The 26,785-nt window shown below is 37.8% G+C and overlaps 1 protein-coding gene across 2 annotated transcripts in view; it reads right to left on the reverse strand.

The window, feature by feature from the left end:
• Positions 1-1,174: 1,174 nt before the first annotated feature.
• The window catches only part of CDK19 (cyclin dependent kinase 19), a 178,102-nt gene continuing 152,491 nt past the window's right edge, over positions 1,175-26,785 (reverse strand). Inside the window, exons 5-13 of one of the 2 annotated variants that reach the window (XM_082669055.1) lie at positions 25,181-25,238; positions 19,518-19,649; positions 15,402-15,545; positions 15,164-15,233; positions 10,921-10,993; positions 10,429-10,526; positions 9,585-9,663; positions 8,705-8,971; positions 1,175-5,494 (exon numbers count right to left, since the gene is read on the reverse strand). In XM_082669055.1, coding sequence (XP_082525181.1) covers positions 5,363-5,494; positions 8,705-8,971; positions 9,585-9,663; positions 10,429-10,526; positions 10,921-10,993; positions 15,164-15,233; positions 15,402-15,545; positions 19,518-19,649; positions 25,181-25,238 — 1,053 coding nt within the window. In that variant the 3' untranslated portion in view covers positions 1,175-5,362. The remainder of the gene's footprint in view (positions 5,495-8,704; positions 8,972-9,584; positions 9,664-10,428; positions 10,527-10,920; positions 10,994-15,163; positions 15,234-15,401; positions 15,546-19,517; positions 19,650-25,180; positions 25,239-26,785) is intronic. The other variant, XM_082669056.1, reaches the window with a different exon arrangement.

Consider the following 26,785-nt stretch of genomic DNA (forward strand, 5'->3'; position numbering starts at 1 on the left):
TATATTGGTTCATCCCTGTCCATATACAAATACAGCATATCAAGGAATTCTGTGCCAATGTACAAAACTGATGCTAATGACTCGCCATGTTAATCGTCTGCTCTGTGCTGGGCATCATGCCAGGTGCTAGGAGTGCAGGAGGAATAAAATCCAGACCCTTCACAAAGAACTTACAGTTGGCTAGGGAGATAGACCCATACTTTCAAGCTATTTTCCCAGGAGTGGTAAGGGGTTTGTGCAGTCGTCTGCTCTCTCTTACCCAGGTGGCTGCTTAGAAAGGCAGCTGTGGTCAAAGAGGTCTTCCAAGAGAAGCTCTACCCTGTAAGTATCACAGTATTAAATATACAATCTGTGTCAAGCAGTGAAGCATTTGGACATGTGCAATATCTATTTTAAATAGAAATGAAGTTTTGTGTTTATGTCACTTAAACATTCTTCAGTTCACTCCATGATGCCTTTAACCATTGGAATAACCATAGAAGATTCATCAAGTAAGTTTTAAGAAGAGGCAGCCAGGTACAACAGAATGTCCTTATAAAAGGAGAAACTCCCATTGCCATTCTACCCACAAAATGCTGCCTACTTGTTTTTTCTAAAACATTCTAATTTTCTTTTTTTTTAATTAATTAATTAATTTTTGGCTGTGTTGGGTCTTCATTGCTGCACGTGGGCTTTCTCTAGTTGCGGCGAGCAGGGGCTACTCTTCATTGCCGTGTGTGGGCTTCTCATTGCTGTGGCTTCTCTTGTTGCGGAGCATGGGCTCTAGGCGCACGGGCTTCAGTAGTTGTGGCACACGGGCTTAGTTACTCTGCGGCATGTGGGATCTTCCTGGACCAGGGCTCAAACCCCTGTCCCCTGCATTGGCAGGCGGATTCTTAACCACTGCGCCACCAGGGAAGCCCCATTTTTTTTTTTTTAAAGGATATTTCCCCTAGAGATGTTTTAAAAAACTGTCATTTTGCTTCTGAGGTATTTGCAAGCCTTGCCTCTTTGGTTTTTTGATGTCATAAGCATCCTGACTAAAATAACATACTGTAGCTCACAGGGAGACTTTGCATCTCTGCAGGACAAGTGTAATCTGAAAAGCTTCGAGGCACACACATAAAAATTTAACATTAAAAGTTGTTGTAGCAAGAGTTTTTCCTATATTTAAAAAATTCACACTGAAACAAGTCAATTAAATTTTATTACAACCAAGAATATAAAATAAATGCAATGTAATTTATTTTTGTCTTAACAGTCATTTCAGGAAGGATGTCAGGACAACTCAAAAGCGGGAAACACTCGGCTGCAAAGCAGCAGCTCATCCTGCAGCCCGCGGAGCAAGCCTCGCTGGAAGGCAGGGTGCAGGGGCGGGGGGCAGCTGGCTCTGAGTGCACACCTCGCAGCAGTGTGTGGAAAGCACACACAGTCATGTCTATAATCGTATAAAGAGGGACGCGTGCAGAAAATGACTGAAAAAAGAGACGACGACAGGTACACTTCACAAATAGGAATCATGGGAAATACAAACTAGGCAGTTTAGAGAGGATATACTACATAACATATATAAAAAGTACTTTAAATTGTTAAAAAGGACATCTTCAGTCCAGATTTTGTGTAATACTTTTAGTGTCTACACAGACAAATCTTTAAAAAAATTAAATAGTATTAATTTACTAAATATTTAAGAGATAACAGTGCATTAAGGATTTTTTTTTTCATATAATACATACATATCACTCCTTTGCAGTGATAGCACAGAAGAGTAAGTATGGCCTTAGGTACAACACATTTTAAAAAAATCCTAAAACAATGAACTTTGCTTTATGATATTTGTGACTATTCTTGAAGATTAAGGAAACCTAAACAGCTATGTTTTATATAAAATATTATTTATACTTGAATCCTTCAAGCCTCCTTTAGTCTAACTGCCATTTCACTGCCTTTCTCCATTCCCCAGAAAGATAACACCATAGAGGTTAGGATTCATAATTTTCATAGAATATTCCTTCATTGTATAGTTTCTGTTACATACAATTATTCAAAGCAGATTAAGCTGCAAGTCTTATTGTCCAACTATTTTTTCTTTTATCTTTAGCAGAGAAAACAGCATCCTTTTAGAGGCATACAACTAGCAGTTGCTTCACCAGGAATGAGGCAGTGAACACGTAAGCAAATGCCATCCCTTTCCATTCTTAAATGTAAATTGCGTTTACAAGAGCAAAGAGTAGTGCAGAAGTTCAAAGTTCTAAGTACTAAAGTTTTAAAACCACACAGATATAAAAATATACATGTCCTTGGGTTTTGTATGTTACTGCATGATCTACTTCATCATAAGGATTGTTTCAGCCTCATAGTATCAGTCCTGCCACCAGGCTACCTTACCCTTGACTCAGCTGTCCTGAAACCCTAGAATCCCTTTTCCCAACCACACAACTTACCAGAAAGAGCTAACTCGGAAACTGATTTGTACTGTGGAGCGCAGAAGACCTTCACTTTGCTTGCTTCCTTCCTTCCCATAACCTCCCCTGGTTTGGAAGTCCACCCTGCATTCTCAGGGGACATTGACGGTAATAAATTTTTAAAGAGGAATGGGGTCATTTGGGGACCAAAAAGGTAAATTTTAACCTCAAAAAGCCTCACAGGTCTCCTTCGAGGTCCCCCAGTTTTAGGGCCCATAAGTATGTTAAAGGCTTTGTTCCCCTTTACAAGGAAAAGGAAATTATGAACCAAAATTATTTCAAAGGGTAATGAGCACCAGTGGGCATCACCAACTCTCAGGCAAGAGCACAGGAGGAAAGGGCCAGTACCAGGGCAGTGACCAGAAACCCAGTCACACGTGTAATTGGCGTATCTGGCTAGATCCTGTGTGGAGAACACCGGGAGCAACTGAAAACATCCCCTCACGGTTTCTGTATCAGTTCTGCCACTAAAATTCACTACATACAAGGAAAGCAGGGTAGTCCCATGATCATACAAGCGCATATCACAAGGATTTATATCAAAGTTGCTTATAAAGTATTAAGGGGCATGATATTTTGGTTCATGCACATATTTGGGTTCGTCTTTTACTAAATGTAAGCTCTCCTTGAGGGCAGGAACAGAGCTTCTATTTTCACTGTAATTTCCTACAAACACTTAGTTGTGTTCTGCCTACAAGGGCCACCCAACTATTGTTGAAAGGCTGCTGTGAACATTTCAAATATATGTTAATGCCTGTGGTGATATTAATTGCTGGCTTTCTTGAAGGCAGACAAACATAGAAACCTCTCCATGACACTTGTTTATTACAGAGCAAAATTTGGAATAATAACTCTCTCTAAGTGGGTTTAGAAGTAAACGAATAGACCTTCATGTTCTAAGATGGTTTCATTTATGAGCCTGTCATCCCAGGAAAGCGTCCTGTCATGGAATCAATCATAACCTCTTCAAGGACAGAAAGTAGGTCTTGCCCTTTGTGTCTCACCCCCCAGCATAATGCTGGGCACGAGGTAAGGGTGCAGTGAGCATCTGATGACAGTGAGGCTTCAGGTCACAGGACAGAACTTTACTTGGGTAGCTACGTTATGCAGAGGGCTACTAATTTCTCATTTGCAAAAATGGAAGGGGTAAATTACTATGGAGACAATCAGAAATTCCTTCCAGTGGAGCATGTCAACAGTTTCATCTTCAGTGTTGATGAGTGTCACTGTATAGTCTTTGTTATTAATAAGCATTATTATGCTGAGATCAGTAAGGTCCTTGCTGGCTACAGGATCACATCAATAGTGCAAAATGTATACTGGCTTCTGTCTAAAACTTATTTTACTTGTATATGGACCCAGAGTATCATAACCAGGTAGATAAGTTCACAAAGAAGAGTTAAAAAATGCATATAACTTGCATATACAATAATCAGCTATTTCTTCTAGCTCAAGAAAACATTAAAACGAGGCTGGTGCTGCTAGTAGCATTTAGAAGAACACAAGTTTCTTGCCCCTTACATTACAACGGGAGCTCTAAGTCTTTACATTTCCTTGTGACTCTGCTGAGCGTCCTTACGTTGGCTAAGAAAGAGCTCAGTCTCTAAGTCATAGATCATAGAAATGCAAATAGCACTTATCTAATAGGTCGTATACTATCTGCCCATAGTTTAGGCACAATTATTAAGTTTTCTCCTAGGGGCAAAAGAAAGCATTCAGTGCAATGAAAAGATTCTTGATAGAATTAAGTTTCAGTAATAACAGCAAAATTATGCATACATAATACATACTTTAAACATGAACAAAACCTAAATTTTTAACATGCTTTAAAAATAGTCACTCTATGTCTAATGCAAATACGAATGGAGAACACTGCTCTTTATTTTAAAAGCAGATTAATTTGCAGGCTTCTATTTGAGTACCCTTGATTATGTAAGAAAGTTACTCAAACTGACCCAGATGTGAAGAAACCAACAGTTCTTTAGAGAAGCCAACTTTATGTACAATACACACTAAAAGCTTTTCCTTCCCTTTGATCAACATTACTCCTTAAAGAAATCCTAGTGCAGTTAATACTCTCTTCAGTTTTCTGGTGTGGGTCACCAGAGGACTGTGTTTCATCAAAGCTCTTGAAACCCTTTTTAAAGTAGACGTAAGCTACATGAAGGTTAAAATTATAATTCTTAATTACTGGATACTATTCAGAATAAGATGATTCTGGGAACTAAGTTCCATATGAATGGTTATATAAAAATTACCACGTACTTTAGTTCTTCATAGCATAAAGCATAGTAACTGCAAAGATCTAGGCTGTTTTTGGTTGCAGGTTCCCTCTGTACCACCATTTGTCTTTTTATTAGACCTTCCCTGAAACTAGAGAAATAAAAACGTAATAGTAAAGTACTGTGGGACAGTAACAGTTCCCATTTAAGACTTCCATGAGCAAAAGAGTTATATTCTGTGAAAACAACATAGTGCTTTAAAAGGTGCATATTTACCTGTGTTGCTAGATCAGTTCATGAAGTACAAAACTATACACCACTGGAATCCTGTTTCTAAAACATTAAAATCCTAGTAAAAGAGCTTTGAAAAGATAAATCATAGAGATTGCTACAGCATGAGAAAGGTGCACCAGGAAATCCTCCCCCAAAATGCTGAAGGTTACAGAAGTTAAGTGCTGGGATTAGATCAGACGCTTTATCAGAGAAGTCACAATGGAACACATGCAGGGAAAGGGTGCTGGGGAAACCACAAAAATCTTCTTTAAGTCAATAAAGACATCAGTCAGTCCTGCAAAATGCTCAGTAAATAGTTTTCCTCCTAAGTGGATGAGTTTTAAACAGCATCAGAGTTTGCATTTTTGGTTCTCTTCAATGCAGACGTCATATTGCTGGAGTCTGTGCTCTGGCTGTAGCGGGTCAGTAGCGGTGGGCCTGGTGAGATGGGTGGTACTGTGCGCTCTGCTGAGATGAGGAGGAATAGCCTAGTGAGCTCTGCGACTGAGAGGATCCCTGAACACTGCTTTGGTAATTCAGGCGCGAACTGGAGTGCTAGGAGAAGGAAACGGGAAAAGGGAGTGACTGATGGAGGAAGGGAACAGCTCAAGATGCTAATCACAACAGGACGGAGAGATGAGCCATTCTCATCAGAGGCTCCCGGTTCTGACCCATCGTAGCGACAGTTAATTTAGTTTGTTATTACATTTTGCTGACTTGACATCACAGCCTGCCACCACTGTTCTGGCATGCACGAAAGTTGGCTGGATTTCTTTGGGAGATAAGCTACACTGGCAACGAAAGGCAGAGGAGAAACTTAGGCTAATTCTGATTAGTTTCTCTTTGCATAACTGAGATTTGCAAACAGGAATAATCAGTTTGGCATATTGAATCGGTGGTGTTCATAATGTATACTGATGTGCTGTTAGTTTTCTCATTATAAATAACAAAGTTGTTGTGATTAAGAAAAGAGTTTTCAGAGGGAGAGGCTAGAGTGGCTCCAGCAGCTTCACCTACATGACAGAGCCAGGCGAGGCTGGGTAGGGGTGGCAGCAATAAGTGCTTTTTATAAACTTCAGGTGACATTTATTTTTTTAAAATTAATTATTTATTTATTTGGCTGCACAGGGTCTTAGTTGCGGCACCCGGGATCTTTAGTTGTGGCATGAGGGATCTAGTTCCCTGACCAGGGATCGAACCCAGGCCCCCTGCATTGGGAGCGTGGAGTCTTAGCCACTGGACCACCAGAGAAGTCCTTCAGGTAACATTTAGAATTTTAAAAAATTTCATATGTGAAAATTCTCTCAAGAGAAGGCTGAGACAAATGTATTTCAGTTCAATGTATTTTTATTACCTTAAGTGAAACATTCATCTTCATAGTACCAAGGGCAAATATGAAAAAAAATATGTAAAAGAAAAATTCACCTATAGAATAAGAACAGGGTGCCTGGTTAAATATAAGCATAGCTGGAACCAGTGTCTTTGGCTATGCCCAGAAGGCTGGTTCTTCCTGTGAGCGAAGTGGGAAAGATCATATGTAATAAAGCTATTACTTGGAGTTAAAAATGTAAATGACCTTGAGGTGGCACTGGCGGTTTGCGGAAGGACAAATAAGCAAGCGTGCCCCACTCAGCGCACAAGAAGCAGCCAAGCTGGACTTGCAACATCGGGTCCAAGACAACAGAGCAATAAGATAGTCTTGGTTAAAAATAATCTCGCTTAACTCCTTCCTGTGTTACACAACTCTGACGAGTTGTGTTGTTGTAAGAAGCCTTTCCAGATTCTAACTATGTTTTATTGTCAGTTTATTATGGGAAAAAAAAATGTCCTTTCCATTCACAAGGCCTACAGTTGCTGAGCTGGCTACAACTGCTTTCACTTTAGCTGATTAGACTCAGCATAGTAGCTCCTCCGTACTGGATAAAGAACAAATGTGTCGATAATATGAGAGTTGCAGACAGGTGCAATGGGACTCCCTCACCCCTCATGCTAGTCTTTCCAACTAACTAGCTGAGAAAGCTACCCATTTCACAGATATGCTGTTTTATTTTTAAGTAGACAGCTCAGCATGGACAAAGAAAAGCATTTGAAGAACTCCTGGATTTGAAAGGAATAAATACAATAGCTAAGTAATCTGTCCATGATCGACTATAATCAGGTTAATATAACACAATCAGAGACACAAAGATGAGCCAGTATATAGTAAAGGTTTGTTGCTCATATAATAAGAATAAACTAATGTTAGGGGGAAAACTGACTTTATAGTAAAATTCAAATATGTTCATGACTACTACCCAAATAGCAAGCTGTTTTTAGCAGATCAAACTGATGCCTTGATTACTTTAATTGGAACCAATGGAAGTGCTATTATATACTCCTCTGCTTGCAGGGAATCTTCCAAGATAAATTCTCAAAGTAGTTGTGCTGAGATATTCAGAATGTAAAGCCAGTTAGACAGCTATTTATTATGTCTTTCTTGTTAATGTTTCTCTTGTTTCCAGTTCCTAATCAGTGAGTTTATGTCTTCCTTGCCCACGGTTTTGTTTTCTGTTATCTATCTCCTGTGTGCTTCTTCTCCACCAGTTCCCTGAGGGACTGTGGTTCTAAACCTTTTTTTTTTAAACCTTTAAATTCCTTTCCCTTCTTAGATCTTTTCTTACCTTGTTACTACCTTGAAAACTTTTTTTTCTCCCAAGAATCCCTACAGTTTTCACCAGTATTTTTACCTCTCTCTCCAAATACCAATCCTTAGACTTTTTTCCTTTAATTTCCTGAATTGGTAATACCTTTAATTTCCTGAATTGGTAATATAATTGTAGTTTTCTTTTAAATCTTAATAACAAAATGTATTTTCTAGCCTCAAAATTATTTCTAGTGAGATTTAACAGTTATTCCTGAGAAGTCTCAATCTTAGTCCCTTTCTCTTCTATGTTTATGTGGCTACTTACTGATTATTTCCTCCCAGTGATGGCAGATCCTTCTGAAGTATGCTGCTTACTTTTTTCAAAATAAGCCGCCATTCCTCTCCCTTTTCAATTGCTTATCTATCTAGGTATCTTTTTCTGACTCAAACCTGATAGGCAGCTGTAAGGGTAAAATGAGACATTTTCTTTGAGGAGGAGCTGCCTGCCTCACCTTCCCTCCTCAGGGTTTTAGGATAATCAAATCAAGAAACAAAATATCTTGCAATTACATGAAATGACAAAAATCTTCATTTTCATATAACGCCCTAGAAACAGGATTGTACAGTTTGTATAGTCAAACTTTAGAGTTAAGTACCACTTAATTCTAAAAGGATCTACTATTAAGTCTACTTCCCATTTTATAAAATGTATTGTTAAAAAAGAGACGACAGGCTCAAAATGGAGTCACTTGTGCTAAGCCCACATCACCAAACTGAGACAGTGCCTAACCTAACTGCAGTTTCAGCCCCTCCCAGGAATGTACTCCTCCCCAGTCAGTCTGGAATCTCCTAGTCAGCATTAGAGAAGTAATCTACTTGGTAGACTCCTGTAGTCCCCAAAGGAAGGTTCCCCGGGCCTGAAACAATCATCTCTCTGTTAGTGTCCTTGTCCCACCTCCTTCTGCCGATAAACGTCTTCCATTTTGTACAGCTCTTCAGAGCTTCTCTGTATTTGCTAGGGGAGATGCTACCTGACACATGAATCACTGAATATAGCCAATAAGACCTTTAAAATTTACTCAGTTGCATTTAGTTTTTTAACAGTATATGAAAATTAAAAAGTACAAAATTCAGGGGAGTACCTGATAATCTGACGGCATTACAGGCCCGCCTGAGTTTGTGCCTGAAGGCCCTAGCCGCGGTTTCTTGTTTGGAGGCACCTGATTAAGGCCGGAGTCCTGACTGTGCTGCAGCCCTGCTCCGGCGGCCCCGGGCCCCGCCCCGGCCCCTCCTGCAGTCCCGTTGGCCTGGGTGCTGTTCTGCTGCTGCGGGGCTGCCTGTGGAGGGGCTGCTGCCTGCTGCGGCGGGGCTGCGGGCTGCGGATGTTGGTTCTGCTGCTGTTGCTGATTCTTGTAGAGAGGGAAAAAAAGCAAGCTTGCTGTGGAACTAAATTACATCTTCCATGACACGATATGCACATGAGACTGCTGACCAACCTGGGGAGGGACCTCTGTGGGACACCAAAGTGACTGGAATGACCAGAGAATGGAGCAGCCAGGGAATACAGCAGCTCCAGAAGTCAAAGTACTGAGCCCCGAACAGGACCCGTTCTCTGAAGTTCATTTAGATTTGCACAGTAACCCTGCAAGTCAGTCACAGACATCCCACTGAAGAGCACAGGCACACAGGAAATAGCAACTCATTAAAACAGCTGTAATAGTCTTTTCAATCAATTTGGAAAAGTAGGGCTGTGTGGGGAGGAGTCAACTGCAATCAAAGAATAGAGCGATGCTTTAAAAGCAGCCTGCATAAAGTGACGGCAATGACATGAACAAACAGAAAGCAAGAATTAAGAATCAGGGAATAAAACAGGCAATAGAACGAATCAGGAAGTTCATTTATCTGTGATCGCATATTTCAAATCGCAAAGTACATCTACAATAAAGTAAGTACATAATTAAATAAAAGGCAGTTAAATATATGGGAATTATTAAATTATCCATTCCTAAGTGCAGTATATACCTTGTCACCTTTCTCTTCAGGTTCATCTTCATTAAGGAATTCTCGTTTGGGGTATGGAATCTGGCAGCCAGCAAACACACTAAAAACCATGAAAAGGAAAAAAAAAGAATTCATGTCATGACGTAAAACCTACAATATCACTGACCTTGTTCATTTAAAATTCCACTATTTTTTCTTAAAAAAAATTCCCCTTTTTTTCCCTACTCTTCATCTGTGGCTGGTTATGCCTCTCAACACAATTTAAGCAATAAGAAAAGAACAATCTGTCATCTAAGTTTTACATGAATTGCCACTTTCAATAACAAATCTTAACTGTGGTTATAGCTAGTTGACATATATGACATAGAAATTTCTCCACACAAACTTCATCAGCACTAAGAACAACTGAATGTGTGTTTGCTTCAACAGTGAAAATAATTTTCTCAAGAAAAGCTGCACCTCTAATAAATCCAAGCACAATTTATATATGTGGGTGTAACAAGGATGGGGAAGTGGAGGAGTCTGGTTGTACAGTAGACACACAGAATTTTAAAATCTCAGTTCCCTACTGATTTGGTGTGAACTGTTCTGGCTGACCGATCTATAAAAGTCTCCTCTGTTCTCAGCTTTAGTTTTCATCTGTAAAACGGATTAATGGTCATTCCTAAAATACTTGTTTTCATTCACACCTCTCTACAGCTTTACCTGTTTCAAAATACAGGACCTCCCTCTTGACTAGTTTTTCTCTGCAGCAGTATTAACAAAGAAAGTAAAATACTTCAGTAACAAGTGCTTCTCTTGCTTTCAGCCACCATCCAATGTCCTCAGCCTGGAGCTAAGCACACAGAAAAGGAAGGATACATACTCTAATGTCGGCAAGGGGTCCTCCTGAAAATAGGGATCCTGCAGAGCCTGCTCTGAGGTAATTCTCTTGGTTGGATCCATAGTAAGGAGTTTCTGAAGCTTGAATAACACATAAGAAATTGACAGCACATGAAAAGTTTGTTTCCAAGTCAATGTTTTGACTTTTGTGTTGATGTCTAATAGAATATCAAATGCCATTTTGTATAGCTCACCACAATATTAATACACTAGACACATTTATGTGAGACTAGCAGAAATCATTAGCATTAGAGCCCTTTTAGAATTTAAATTTTTTTCTGCTGATAAACCACTGGACAAGGCTAAAAGTCAAGGGTGACATCTCAAAAGAGAAAGATTTAATTTTGCCCCAGCATCCACCAATTTCCTTTCTTTCTAAAGAGGAGGAAGAGCTGGGACAATTCCGTGGTAAGCAGGGTGGGGTGAGGGCTGTGCTAAAGGATCCAAGTTCCCAGTCTGGGAGAGATGCACCTACCAAGAGGAACACTTTGCTGTCAGGCTTGACCTTGTGTTTCTCCATGTACTTTATGAGGCTACTGTTGGCGTACCTGTAGACATGAGAATCACACACTATTAAGAACACTCAAACAATTTACAATTTTTAATGGAAAGTTCCAAGATTGGTTTTCCTATATGGTATGTGTTAAGTTAAGCCATTGTTTTTTCTAATTAAAAAGGAACACATAACCAAATGTTGGTAAATGTGTGAAGAAATAAGAATTGTTACACACAGCATGTAGGAGTTTATATTGTTACAATTACTTTGTAAGATAATGACTCATGAACTATAAGAGTTGAAAATGTGAGTATCCTGTGACCCAGCAATTCCTTTCCTAGGTACATACTCTATATCAGGATATCAACCCCTCAGGCTGAAGGGTGAGTAAATGGGTATTATTCATTTTATTATCCTAAATAGACTACATATTTTCATCATATATATTGTTTCCTATATATGAAATACTTCAAATTAAAAAGGTCAAAAAATAGGTGATCTATGTTCATGGTAGAAAATTTAGAGAATATAGAAAAGCATAAAGAAAAAAATTGAAATCACTCATAATCAACCTAGCAGCAATAAAAAAACACTGTCATCAAGATTTTGATAATTTTCTTTTGTCCTTTTTCATGCATATATATGATACAAACACAGGCATTTTTGTCTTTATAAAATTAGAATCATACTATATAAATTGTGCTAACTTTTTTCACTTAATATTGTTTCATAAATATTTTTCCTTGCCAAATGCTCTTTAAACTTATTATTTGTACTGAATGTATATTTTCTACTGTTACTAACGATGTTTGTTTCACAACAGTTGTAAAATGCAGGTTCTTGAAGGTCAATCTAGTACACATGTAGGGAGACAATACTGCATGGCAGGTGAGAATCAGAGACCCCTACCAGACCCTGGCACAATCATTTACCAATTGTGTGATCTTGGGCAGTTAGTTAACCTCTAGGAAAGCCTTAGGTGCCTCATCTTAGCTATGTGTGGCTGCTTTGACTGCCTTCTCAGGATAAATTCTTAGAATTATTAGGTCAAAGGGTATGTACATTTCAAAGCCTTCTTGCTACACAAACCTGGCCCTCAGACCAGAAGCATGGGCACCAGAGAGCCTGCAGTAGGAATGCATGTACTCAGGCCCTATCCCAGATTCTGAATCACAATCCGCATTTTTAACAAGGTCTCCATGTGATTTGTAGGTACATTAAAGTTTGAGAAGCATTCATTCTCTCACCAGTAGCATATAAGTAAGCGTGCCCATTTATTATATTACCCTTGCCAACACTAGGTATTTTTATTTTAAAAAATCTTTGCCATGTATATTAATTTAACAATTATTTTCCTCCAATACCAGGAACATTTTTATTGGCAAGGTAGCCATTAAGTTTGGTAATGGAAAGAAACTTTAAAGTTTATGTAGAAATGGAGTCTGTCAACATGGCTTTAGTCTTTATGTTGAATCAACTGATTTCTTGGGTTAACTCCAGATTCTAGGTTATTTGTTTCTATCATAATATAAAAAGTCTTGAAGTTGAGAAATCCTATTGCTCAATTCCCATTGTGGTTTCTTATTTTTCCTAGTATTAAAGCTAAGATAAATTCTTTGTCATTTTCTGAATTATCCTCTTCCAGATTTGCTACAGTTTAAGAGCTGAACAGTTTTCAAAGTGACTCAAACTTTTTATACACATTATAAAGCATTTTATCAGACCATGTTTATTCAAACATTCAATTTTTAAAGTCAACTTACTTATTTCCTTTTAATTCTATTTTCACCTTGCCTTCTAATGAGCTAATGAGAGCTGACAGCTGACATTGGAAAGATTACAGCAACTTCTGTTATTATCCTTCACAATTCACTTTAAGGGTAATTTTTTTGGTTCTTTTTATCTAATATAAACAAGTTATTATTCGTTTACTTTTTATGTCATCTGATATAACATTTTCTGGAATTTTTTTCTTTATTATACTTTGACATGTATGTATTGTATTAGATTTAGCTAATTTTTAATAAATTCCTTCTTGTCTTATGCATCAGTAGCCTGATTTTATGTGGATAAAATTGTCTGCTTAGGAAGTATGGCTCTTATCTCTGAACTTTTCCTATTACCTTTCTAACTGAATTTCAGTTATCTTTTAAAATTTCTCTCCTTTTATCTCTGGTTATTGTAAATACTATCATTTTATGTAAAATTCTTCCTCTGGCCTTTAAATACTAAGATAAAATGTTAAGTGCCTTCATTAATTTTCTCTATCTTTTATATTACTAGTGTATCTTCAATTACTTGAACCACTTTCTCTTCTTTTTTTTTTTTTTGAGGTACGCGGGCCTCTCACTGTTGTGGCCTCTCCCGTTGCGGAGCACAGGCTCCGGACGCCCAGGCCCAGCCGCTCCGTGGCATGTGGGATCTTCCCGGACCGGGGCAGGAACCCGTGTCCCCTGCATCGGCAGGCGGACTCTCAACCACTGTGCCACCAGGGAAGCCCGAACCACTTTCATTTAATACCCATTTGACAAGTAACTAATGAGACTGCACTATGTACCAGGCCCTGGGGATACCTATAATGGTGTATAAAATAGGCATCATCCATATTCTAGAGGGAAAGATGGTAACTGTTCAAAAGCCAACTGCAGAGCAAAGTGATCAGTGCCAAGAGAAGCAGCACAGGATATGCTATGGGAGTACAGAGGGGAAGCACCTAACTCAGACTAGCAGGTCAAGGGGAAATCTCGTCAGGATAGAAAGGATAAATAAAGGAGTTAATCGGATGAAATAGGTGGGAGGAAAGTATATCCCAGACTGAAGGAACAGCATGTGTAAAAATCCAGAGGTCAAAGGAAACTTAGGGGTTTTGAGGCTCTTAAAGAAATTCATGATGTCTAGGCTATAGAGTACAAAGTGGACAGAGGTTTAGGAGATGAACTTGGTGATGTAGAAGCCAAGGCTCTGTAAGCTATATTAAGAAATTGAGAGCAATGGTGAATTAAGAGCAACTTGAAGACTGACATGATCAAATGTGCTTCTGGCAATGACTGCAGTACAGACAGTGAGGTGGAGTGAAGACTGAAGGTAGAAATCACTTAGGAGGCCGCTGCAGGATTCCAGGCGAGAGACAGTGGTGGTCTGGCCTACAACAGTGGAACGGTAGATGGAGAGAAATATAAAGATCCAAAGGATATTTAGAACAAAGAATTTACTGGATTTGCTAATTGTTTAGACACTGGGGGGTAAAATGGAAGACAGTGAGATAGAAGAAGGATCAGGGATTTGGCTTGAACAATCAGATGCATCATGGAGCTATTTCCTAAGATAAGAAATATAGTGGGAGGAGAGGTTTAGGAGGACAGATGATGAGTTCAGTTTTGGACATGTATTTTGAAGTGTTTATGGGACATTCAAGTTGGGATTCCATAAGGCAATTAGATAAATGGGTCTGAAACTTGGGAAAGAGATCTGAGTAGGATGTATAAACTGGGAGCTATCAGCATAACTGATGGTACATTGTGGCCATCAAAATCACGGAGACTGCCTGGGGAAATGTCTAGAGTGAGAAGAGAGCCCAATTCAGACCCTTGAGCAATGTCAGTGCTCTCTTTAAGGGATGAAAAGAGGCAAGGACCCTAGCAAGGACTGTGTAAAAGAGAGGCCCAAAATGATTAGTGCCATTCCCTGCTTCTCTTTATGATGTCTGCTTTTGTTCCTACAAGCCATCCAGTCCTGAAATTTTTCTGTTAAGTTGCCCAAGAGAGAACCTCTTCCATCTTTTCCTCTAGGTGTGCACATTTGTAACAAACTTCTCTCACTTCTACTCAGCATACATGTCCCCACCAGTTTGTTTTACTCAAATCCCAGGCCATGTGTTCTTCCTCCTGCCACCCTTCCTGGTTGCCTAGCCCAGCATTTCAGTCACCAGTCATTAGTTAGATAAAGACAAAATCATAGTTGTGGCCTTGAACTGAGCCTTTATCAAGCTAAAACAGAAGAGACATTTAAACTATCCACTGACCCTTAAATTCTTAAAAGTTTTTAAATACTACAGCCTAAGCCTGGCATATATGTTAACAACATCTGGAATATCTTCTTTAAATCATAAACATAATTAATACACTAAAATCTAAGTTTCTGGTTGAAATAATATCTTTTTAAAAAAGGATTAATTTAAATATTCCCATTGAATATTACTTATATGTAATATGGAATTACTTACGTTGTTCTTCTAAAGTCTTTTTGAAGTGTGGGGTATTCTGGCATCTTTCTAATATCTTCCCAGTCTTTATCTTACAAAAAATATTGAATATTGTTATAGGAAATAGTGTTACTTATCAAAAATCTAGTTATTTTAGCTTAAAAATATATATTAAAACTAAATATACATTAAAATATGCTTTTCAAAAAGAATGTTTTTGAAATATGACTCATTATTTTGAAATAAATAAATAAATTACCTGCAGGAAACCCCATGACACTAAATATCCGATCTAGTTGATCATGATGAAAAGGATTGCTTGTTTTTATATCTTCCTGACGACAGTGAAAAATAGGTTCTGAAGTCAACAATTCAGCAAATATGCAACCTATTGCCCATATGTCTATAAAGGAAGAAAAACAAGTTTTTGCACACATTTATTATATTTCTTTGGTTATAATTTCTGGGTATAATCACAACCTACATATAAAAATACTTTTGGGGGTAGGGGGATGGACGAAATAGGTAAAAGGGATTAAGAGGTACAAACTTCCAGCTATAAAAAAGTCAGAGGGATGTAATGTACACATAGGGAATACAGTCGATGATACTGTAACAACTTTGTATGGTGATAGATGGTAACTGGACTTATTGTGATTATTTTATAATGTATAAAAATATCAAATCACTATGTTGTACATGTTAAACTAATATAACATTGTATATCAAGTATAACTTTTATAAAGTAAAGTATCCCCAAAATAAAAAAAATTTTTTTAAACTTTTCAGTGAAGCAATACACAAAATACAATAAGTATATTAAGAAAACATATATATCACATGAAATAGCTGTATCATCACATAACATACTGAAAGCCAAATAAAATACATTTTCTTGTAAATTTCCTGATCAAGATAAGCTTGGGAAACTCAATTTAGCAAGCAATGCATTTACATTTAGGCAAAAGCCTTTCAAACCACTATTAATAATTTAATCGCCAAAGGAGTCAACTGATAACCTACTACAAGGCATAATACTCAAGATGTGACAGACTGAAATAATATCATCATCAGGTGCGGTGATACATTTCTTTAAAGCAATCAAATGCATAATGACAGAGCAGAATTTCTGAGCTGTCAGTCTAGACAGACAGTACAGATCGCACAAGATGATTTGGAAAAACTCAACTTTTGTCTGAAAGACACCAGCTTCAGTTTTTTCAACAAACAGTGAGCTCTAGAAGCTGATAAATACAAGTATATATAGACACTGTACGACACCAGTAGAGGTAGATGTGATCCGAACATATTCACTTAGATGGTGCCCCAACTCTCCAATGTGCCAAGATAAAATTAGGCATCTTTCAAAGTTTTATTAACTATTTCAAATAACCAGTTATGGATTATTCTATTTGGATTTTATACATTGAAAGACTATAATAGTTTTAATTTAGATTCTAAGAGTATAATGTTATATTCACAATGTTTTGCCAAATGTACATGTGAATTTTTGTAAGATGTATGTTCATACTCACCCACTTAAATAAATGCTGTTTAATAAGTATTTTAAGTATTTTATTTATTTTTTTAAATAAATGCTGTTTAATAAGTATTTTTTTTAAAAAACAACACACAGGACTTCCCTGGTGGCACGGTGGTTAAGAATCCACTTGCCACTGCAGGGGACACGGGTTCGATCCCTGGTCCGGGAAGATCCCACATGCCGCGAAGCAACTAAGCCCATGCACCACAACTACTGAGCCTGCGCTCTGGAGCCCGTGAGCCACAACTACGGAGCCCACGTGCCATAACTACTGACACTCGTGCGCCTAGAGCCCGTGCTCCGCAACAAGACAATCCACCACAATGAGAAGTCCTCGCACCACAACGAAGAGTAGCCCCTGCTCGCCACAACTAGAGAAAGCCCACGAGCAGCAATAAAGACCCAATGCAGCCATAAATAAATAAATTAATTAATTAATTAAAAAAAAAGAATGAGTGAATGTGTGTGTATTTATTACATCTGCTATGAATACACTTCAAGCCTAAAGATAACTAATGTGGGGATTACTCTTTTTCTATGTCTTAGCTTTTTTCTTAACTGCTATCCAGAATAAGTAATTGGGACTTGACTAAAATTAGAAATTAGCAATTATGTTTTTATCTTTAATTCGTAAATCTTATTTTTACTGAGCAAGTAAGTCGCAAGCTGGTTAAAATTCAATTTCAGTTCTCTTTACCCTGAGGAAATAAGAAATACAGTTGGTTTCCAATTCATACCCAATTACCTTTATTTCCAAAAAAACACATCTATTTTTTATTCCAACAGTAGAGCAGTTAATCAGAAAATATTCATAAAACTATGCTTCTGAAAGTGTGGGGACCACATACAACAGAATCACCAGTGGTACCTGTTAAACAGAGGCCTCACTACCATGGGTTTGCTAAGAATCTCAGAGTGAGACAGATTTTGGTGGGGCATCATTTAGTTGGTTTTTGGCTGAACCTGCCTTTTCTTCCTGGAAATCTCCCTTCTAGACATAGACTGCATAGTGCTTGGTAAGAGCCCAATGCACATGGGTGTCTGCTGTTGTCACATCCTGTACTCCCACCCTATGCCCTGGGTTATCTCATCATCAGTCCTGTTCTAAGGCACCCCCTGTTGCTTCCAACTGACACTCCCCTTCTCTCTGGCTTACATTTGGTTTCTTCCTATCCTCTGGTACCTTCTGAGATTGTCTAGATTTTACTGTTCTCAATAGAGAGACCTAATAACAGAAAAAGCAAACATAATTCTAAATGTCTCAAAAATATAGCCCCTCAGTAAAAGTCATTCATTGGAATGTAAATAGAGTCAGGGTCTGATTTTCACTCCTCATTCTAAGGACCGCTCCATCCCTTCCATTTGCTTTTTGTAGTTCTCCTTTATTCAAAGACAGCTGCCACTGTCCTTGGCAGACAGAGTGGCAGCCTCTGGTAAGGGGCCTTATTACTATAAGCTCAACTGCCAGGGGACAGGTCTAAGGTCAGTCTCACACTCCTCTACTATCAAACACAAACTGGTTTTCCTCACAGTGCTGTGGCTACTCATAGCCTTTTTCACTAATTTAACAAAATCCTTTAGCAGTATTTACGAAGAATTATAATATTCCGCACTGTGCTAGTGTCTCAATCCCTAGACAAAGAAAGTATAAATGTGTTCTGGGTATCTGAGTTTTGCAGAAATCAGACCTCCTGACGAATGAGGACATTACTATATTTTTGTTTCCCTTTTTACCCATGAATAGGTTAATTATGAGTCTAATCTTTTCAAACGTGAGAACTTCATTTATAGTTCTTTGGCTGCCAGCAGGTTTTTCATAAGCTTAACAGAAAAAGGATTGAGCTGACTTGTCTATTTTTAATAATTTTACAGCTTAAGTGCCTTTATCAAATAGAACTCAACAAAAGCGGCTAAATGTAGTCAAAACAGATATTAGTCTAATACAAGTAAACAGAAAATTCAAGAAAAGGAAAATTTAAAGAAACACACTTAGAGCAAATTTAAGTACCTTACAGAACTAGCCCTTCACATTAACAGTACTATTTACTCCCTCCCTCCCCTCTCTTTTTACCTCCTTTAAAGCAATATCTAGGTCTGAGGACAGCTCTCTCTTCCTGACTCCCTCAATTAGCAGCTGGGACCTCTGAGGACACTGTAATGACAGGTAGCAAAATCTCTGATGCCTCTGTTCTGAAGGAGACTTAAAATTTTACAGAGTATGTTTATAACAGGTTTTCTTACTCAGTTTTTTCACTTGGTGAGATGGCAAGATGCTGAGCACAGCTAATCTACCCAGGCTCTATTTCCTACCTTAATGGAGAAACTGCCATTCTGAAAACTGTAATGGCAAGAGAGAAAGATTAGTCATATTGTTTCTTGCTTAGGAAAGGACTGACTGACTAACTTTTCCCCAAATAGAAGGGGCTCTCTCCAATAACTACACTACTCCCGTTTTTCTGTTTTTTTCTTTTTGTGAAGAAAACAAGTCTAAACCTCTCTCCAGTTCTTCTGATTGATAGTAAGTAAAAAATAACATTTGCATGTTATTGTTTCTATAGCAACTCAACAAGATCAGATACTTCTATCCTCTGAAAGAAAATTTCTTTTTTTAAAGGAATCATATTCTCCTATACAGTTAAAAATCCAAATCTACCAGATTACAAAATCTGGGAATATAAACAACAGGACTTTTACAAAGAAATTTAAAGTGGTTTTTACAAAGCAGCTTTATTATTATACCATTTAGTATTTATGATAATGCAATATCATATGATAATGATATGATAATGTAATACTTACCAACTATAAGTAAATCATTTTAGACTAACTTACCAATGGCCTTTGTATAATGCCTTGCACCAAGCAAAAGTTCTGGAGCCCGATACCAAAAAGTCACAACTACTGGATCCAAATCTGCTAGTGGCTTTAGAGGAGAATTGAATAATCTGGCAAAACCCATGTCAGCTAAAAAATAAAATAATAAGAAATCAGGTTGGCATGCTCTTATAACCATGCAAGGTTGATGACAATAGCCCACTAACCTTATAAAGCAATCCTTTTTCCTCTCTTTTCAACCAGTGGTCTGTACCAGGCACCAAATCTCCCCTTCTGAGGTAGATACTACTATTGTGCCTATTTTACTGATGAAGAAACTGAGGCTTAGAGATATTCTGACTTGTCCAAGGTCATAGAACTAGTAACTACAGAGTCAGAATTAGAATCCAGGTCTGACTTCAGATTCCTGGCTTTCAGAGACAGAATAATATTCTTAAATATTTTAAAAATAGAAAATAGTCTAAAAGTTTCCATGATTGATTATGACTTCTGTATGCCTATATATCAAAAAAACCTGACTATATCTTAGTTCAGTGTGTGCTAGAGTTGGTTGGCTCTCATGGACCCAGCAGAGCCAATTCATACACATCTTTTGAACTCTGTTCAGTAACGTCATGTTTGTGGCTTGAAATTGGCTATGGTGGGAGTATTTACATCATGGAAAACAGCAAATGCTACAAATTGGGGTTTTCCCCCCCAGAGAGCCAGTTGTTGTACAGTTATCAGCACATCACATACATGGTTCCAAGAACATAGAACACATAAGAGAGAATGTTATAATTCAGCATTTAACAAAGGTCTATACCAAAGATAACTAAAATATTAGAGGTACACAAAAGTAGTAAGACTATTACTATAATAAGGTGTTGGTGACTAATTTTCTTAAGATTTCCTAAAGAATAAATACCTTATACCTATAAAGCACTTCAGAGTTTACAAATGGTTTTCACATACATCATACATCACTTCGTCTAATCCTCATAAGAATGCTGGTTTAATAAGTACTGCCCTTGCCACACTTCTGTGATGAAGAATCTAAGGCCCAAAGCAGTTCAATGACTTGCCCAAAGTCACAGGGATAGGAAGTGAAAATGCCAGTACAAACAAAAAGCATGTTATAATTTAGCAGCTACATTCTTAACCATGGAACTGATATCCAATAGATTACACATATGATAACTGCATGTCACAAAGGCAAAAATCACAAAAATGATAAACCTCTATAATATGAAATATATACACAGTATATTTTGACTGTATAAGGGTCCCTAGTGTACTATACAATGCACAAATAGTAAAGTTTCAGCTACAGAGTATCATTTAATCGAAAACCAATATACTATGATATACATTAAATTTTTAATTTACAGTGACTTTGTTTCTTTAGAGTTTGAATAATTTACAAGACTTTCTGAGAATGCTTTGGAGGACCCAGGTCTTAAAAAATAAAGCTACCCAAGGATGCCTATGCTGATGCCTACACTTTCTTAAGCAAATTTCCCTATAGCAAACGCAAATATTCAAAACCATTCTACCAATATTACACCTACCTCAAAGCACTGCTCTATATATTTAGTAGATGCTGATTGTTGTTGATGGCAAAGTAATATGATGGAATACTCTTTCATACATAGAAAAGCATGCTATTTTTAAGTAAAGGCTAAAGCCAGTATTTCTCCCCTTATTCTCCACCTTCTAAGTTTTATATAAGCCACATCTATTCACTGAAAAATGAAATCAAGGCCAGACGAAACAATAAATATTCTTAAAAACAATTCCCATCTATTGTATGAACTTTAAAGGAGTTTCAAACCATTTTTCAAATAATTACTAATTTAGACAAAAGGTAATTAGCCTAAACATTCCTAACACCTATTTTCCTAATAGGTGTTTCCTAATAGATATGAGTGAGTTTATGATATAAACACCTAATAGGTGTTTCCTAATAGATATGAGTGAAATTGTTCAATTCAACAGACAGGGGTAGTAAAATTCTGGTGTGGGTGCTAATTAGACAGTATCAAATGATAGAAAAGCAGCAGAAGGCAGTGTCTACTGCCAAGGAGCTTACATGAAGGTGAGATGACAAAATACATGGAGTAGATAAAAATAAAAAGGATAAGTACTGTAAGACTAAAGGAGAGTTGCTGCTGGTTTCTACTAGACTTGAAGTCCCTTGAGGGAAGGGGTTATGTCTCCCTCACAGTTTTATCTGGAACAATGTCTGATAAACATTTGTAGGAGTGGACTAAATCGAAAGTGGAACTTGAGCTGGATTCTGAAGGATGGATCACTGTGAACAGTAAAGGCGGCGATAAGCATTTTAGGTAAGACCTGGAAGTCTTCAGGTTGCTGGGGAGGGGAAGCCTCAGATACAGGAAAGGGCACAGTATGTTTTCCATTTGACTATGCTTTCTTTCCCTTTCAGTCAAAAAAGAACTGTTATAAAGTGTGAAGCATAGACATCAGAGCATTACTGATTTTTTTAAAAAATAATGTGCTATTAAAACAAAATTTAAAAACAATTTAATCAACTAGATTAATCGTTCACTAGACCTTTAATACCAATTATTGCTTACTTTTAACCCTGATTTTATCTTTAATCTTGGATAGAATTATAATCCTAAAACTCTTAACAATAAGGCAATTAACTGGCCTGGCTAGAATACAGAATTTATGTTGAGGAGTAGTAGGGCTATTTGGGAGAATAAGGAGAAGACATTAAGTTTGGTGACTGGCATAAATGTGATGACTGGTACAGCATGCGAAAGTATAAGATGATGATGATGAATTTGGTTTGGAATTAATGCAATATAGGTTGCCAGCAGAACATCCAAATAGAGATAAACATTTCATCTAGGGTAAGAGAATAGAATCTGAGATGCAGATCTCAGAATCATTTTCATAGAACCCAAGCTTTTGAGGCCACAACGTATCAATTCCCTAAAGAAGTCATTGTGGAGGGAGGCCATGTCCCAAGCCAGTACCTAGGCTGTCTTGAAACAAAAAGGTAATAGGAATAAGAGGCAAAAATGAATAAAATACAGAAGTAACAGCAAAAGTAGTAGATAGAAAAATAGAATTACATGATGTCATATAGACTAAAGGAAAAGACGGTCACAAGGCCAGACTAGCCAGAAGAACAAATAACAAGACAGTAAAGGAAAACAACAATTAAACACAGGCCATTAGATTTGGTAAGACAGAGATCATAGATGGCCTTTTAGAGAGCAGTTTCAATAGAGGGGCAGAATTAAGACATCAGATAATAACAAATTAGGGTAAGTGAAAACAATGCGTAAACATCATGTATTTTAGAAGTAGAGGAACAAGGGGAAAAATTGAACAAATTGTAAAGAAAACAAAATGGATATGAGAAAATTTATGTTAAACTGGGGTGAGGACTATGGAGAACAGTATGGAGGTTCCTTAAAAAACTAAAAGTAGAACTACCATACGACCCAGCAATCCCACTACTGGGCACAGACCCTGAGAAAACCATAATTCAAAAAGAGACATGTACCACAGTGTTCATTACGGCACTATTTACAATAGCCAGGACATGGAAGCAACCTAAGTGTCCATCGACAGATGAATGGATAAAGAAGATGTGGCACATATATACAATGGAATATTACTCAGCCATAAAAAGAAACGAAATTGAGTTATTTGTAGTGAGGTGGATGGACCTAGAGACTGTCATGTAGAGTGATGTAAGTCAGAAAAACAAATACTGTATGCTAACATATATATATATAGAATCTAAAAAAAAAAAGGTTCTGAAGAACCTAGGGGCAGGACCGGAATAAAGACGCAGACATAGAGAATGGACTTGAGGACGGGGAGGGGGAAGGGTAAGCTGGGACGAAGTGAGAGAGTAGCACTGACACACACACACTACCAAATGTAAAATAGATAGCTAGTGGGAAGCAGCTGCATAGCACAGGGAGATCAGCTCGGTGCTTTGTGACCACCTAGAGGGGTGGGATGGGGAGGATGGGAGGGGATGCAAGAGGGAGGGGATATGGGGATATATGTACACGTATAGCTGATTCACTTTGTTATACAGCAGAAACTAACACAACAATGTGAAGCAATTATACTCCAATAAAGATGTTAAAAAAAATTGGGGTGAGGATTATGAATGTTTAAAGGTGAAGAGGAGAAACTTGAGAAGGAGAGAATGGAGATACTGTAATAAGAAGGGCTCAAGTACAGCAGGAGATATTTAGAAGCTAGGAAGGACATCAGATAGGACTTAGGAGAAAGAGACACTCTTTCTCTGAGACTGTTTCAAAGGCAGAGCTGTGCTGACAAAAAGTGGTCAGTGAGGTCATACCAGATAACTCCGATATCACTAGGCAGCAGTGTTTGGAGGGAAAGAGACCCCAGACTTGGAATTCAAGTCCTTCCTTTGAAAGGCTGAGTAAGCTACAGTCTCTCTAAATCCAGCTTTCCTTATCTGCAGTATCTACCATAGAGGGTGGTTGTGTAAAGCAAATGAGATAACATTTGAAAGTATCTATCTTAGTGTCCCCCATAGAAGAACCATCCTTTATTTCCCTTTCACGAGGGTCTAGAAAAACTAGGTACTCAATAAATGCCTCCAAGTAAAAGTGTGAGAGTGAAACAGAAAAGTGAGGAGCGGTAGAAAGGGGATGGGAGGGAGGAGGAAGGAAAGTGGAAAGGGAAGGAAAGCAGCCACCTGGTTCTTAACTAACAACAACAGAATTTTTTTATGACTCAATCTCAGTAAAGTCAGAGTAGAGGTTTAAAGAAAGAAAAGTTGGTTTAGAACAGCTTCTTCAGGAACTGGGCTAGTGAATTAATTGAAGAAGTAGAAAACCAAGCAGCAGGGCACACTTGGTTGAAGCAGGACAGAATGAATTTGTAGTATGTCAAGTTAGCACAATTCCGCACCACTTCGACCATGATATATTCTAACAGCAAAGAAAGCAGGTTGCTGAAACAAAATTTACTTTAAGATCTTTCTAAAAAGCATTGGACATCAATAAATGTTAAGTTCTATTGTAAGAAATTAGAACAAAGCATTTCTTAGCTCATTTTCTCCCCAAATATGTCATAGGTATAAATGATGCCAATTTCTTTCAGAACTTTCAAGTTGCAAAGAAATTTTTAATACAGAGACAAGACTTCTGCCAGTGCCTTAATCTAAGACTGGCAAGCAAGAGAGTCTATAAATATATACATTCATTTGGAAAAGATATGTTGGTACCTGGCACAGGACATGTGGTGGAGGGAGGGGAGGGCGGGGGGAGGTATCTGTGAAGATCTGTATGTACTAGGTCAGGGTGAGAGGGATGTATTCCGGGAAACATTTGGTAAAGCTGAGACAAAAGTAAGATTCAGAGATTATGTTTAGGGTGACTGTGCAGGACGGTAATAGTAGCATAAACGCACACTTGGGGTATTGTATGGGAATGAATTTTTTGCTTGCTTCAGCTTAGAATTATAGAACCTTATTTTGGGAATAAATCTGAGGGATTTTACAAACTATCTACATTTCCCAACATCTTTTCTACAAATATTATGAGGAATTAATTTTTAAATTAACTACTTAAATAAGAGTATTAAAAAGGGAAACCATCTTTGCAGTCACTTCAGTTTCTTAGTAAATTATTTTAGAAATAATTACCTACCTATTTTGACTCTCCCCCTCTCAGGACCTTCTCCCATTACTAGGATATTTGCTGGTTTCTAGAAATAAAAATAGAGCATTCAAATTACTATATTTATTCTTTTGACATGCTCTAAAATGGAAAAAAGTTCTTATAATATGAAAATATCACTTTTGGATTTTCATCAAAACTATAATTGAATATCAAGTACCCTCTATATAGTTAAAGCATTTGACATACTTGAAGTTAGCACTAACTTTCCAAAAACATCCTTGCTATAGAAACATCTTATTTTCAAAATCATATCATACAAAAAATCACAAAGGAATTAAAGCTATCATTTCTATTTACCCCACAAAAGTAATGAGTAAGAATAATTCTTAAACCTGCACAAATTATAAGCTGTCCTATTGCTGCCCACAATAAAGGGCTTTTGTGGTTGAAAATTTTTACATAAAATTTCCAGCCACAATATAACTACCTTCATTTAAATGAATCAAGTGGAATATTCCTTGCTAAATATTTCTAAGCTACTACTATAGGAAAACATGGTCAACATTCAGCAGACTCCATTAAAATTCATACACATTTTCAGCCATAGTTCATGTAAAAGTGAGAAATTCCAAATATAATTTCAAGATGTAGGAAAATAAAAGCCAAGGCTAATACAGAGCTATATAAAGAAAAGAGTAGGCTGCAAATGTATCCAGCGTCTTTTAAGTCATCCTTTTTTGTAGACATTTGGAAACAGAGAAACTGTGAAGATACACACTTTTGGGCAAGTAAGTCTCCTCTGTAAACTCTTTGGAGAGAAAAATTTATGATTCACTTATTTAATCAATGAATATATTTTTAGTGTCTTCTAGGGAGAAAGAACCAACCATACTAACCATACAAAGAATTAAGAGGAAAAATAAAGGCACAGTAAACCAAGTTCCTAACCTCCAGATGCTCACTACATAAGTAGAAAGAAATATCAGAAGTTTTGTATAATTCTAGAAGGTAATGCTAATTATGAGTTATGGAGAGGACTGAGATCTTGGGTTAGAGGCTAAACTAGATTACTTTTAAGATCTCTTCCAATTTTCCAGCTCTTTTTAAAGTTTCAATGAAAACAATAAGCATTAAAGAAAAAAAAAGTTCAAAGAAGGAACTGATTAACAAGAGCTTCCATTGTTAAGGGAAATGTTCACTGGAGGTGGGGCAGCGGCTATGTCCATCATCCAGATCCTGAAAAATGAACAGAAGCTAGAATGGCAGAGCAGAAGAAAGGTAAGGGCTGGGTTTCCCTGGTGGCGCAGTGGTTGAGAGTCCGCCTGCCGATGCAGGGGACACGGGTTCGTGTCCGGTCCGGGAAGATCCCACATGCCGCGGAGTGGCTGGGCCCGTGAGCCATGGCCGCTGGGCCTGCGCGTCCGGAGCCTGTGCTCCGCAACGGGAGAGGCTGCAACACTGAGAGTCACGCGTACCAAAAAAAAAAAAAAAAAGAAAGGTAAGGGCTATGCACGAAGCAAGCTTAGGAGAGAGTAATAAGTCTGACTTGACAGAAGGCAGAGGACTCATGTTGGAGGTGGTAAAATGAACCTAGACCCTGCAGAGTCTTAACTGCCAGGTGAAGTAATCGGA

Source organism: Grampus griseus (genome assembly GCF_964374135.1).
Source record: "Grampus griseus genome assembly, chromosome: 13".
NCBI classification, from domain to species: Eukaryota; Metazoa; Chordata; class Mammalia; order Artiodactyla; family Delphinidae; genus Grampus; species Grampus griseus.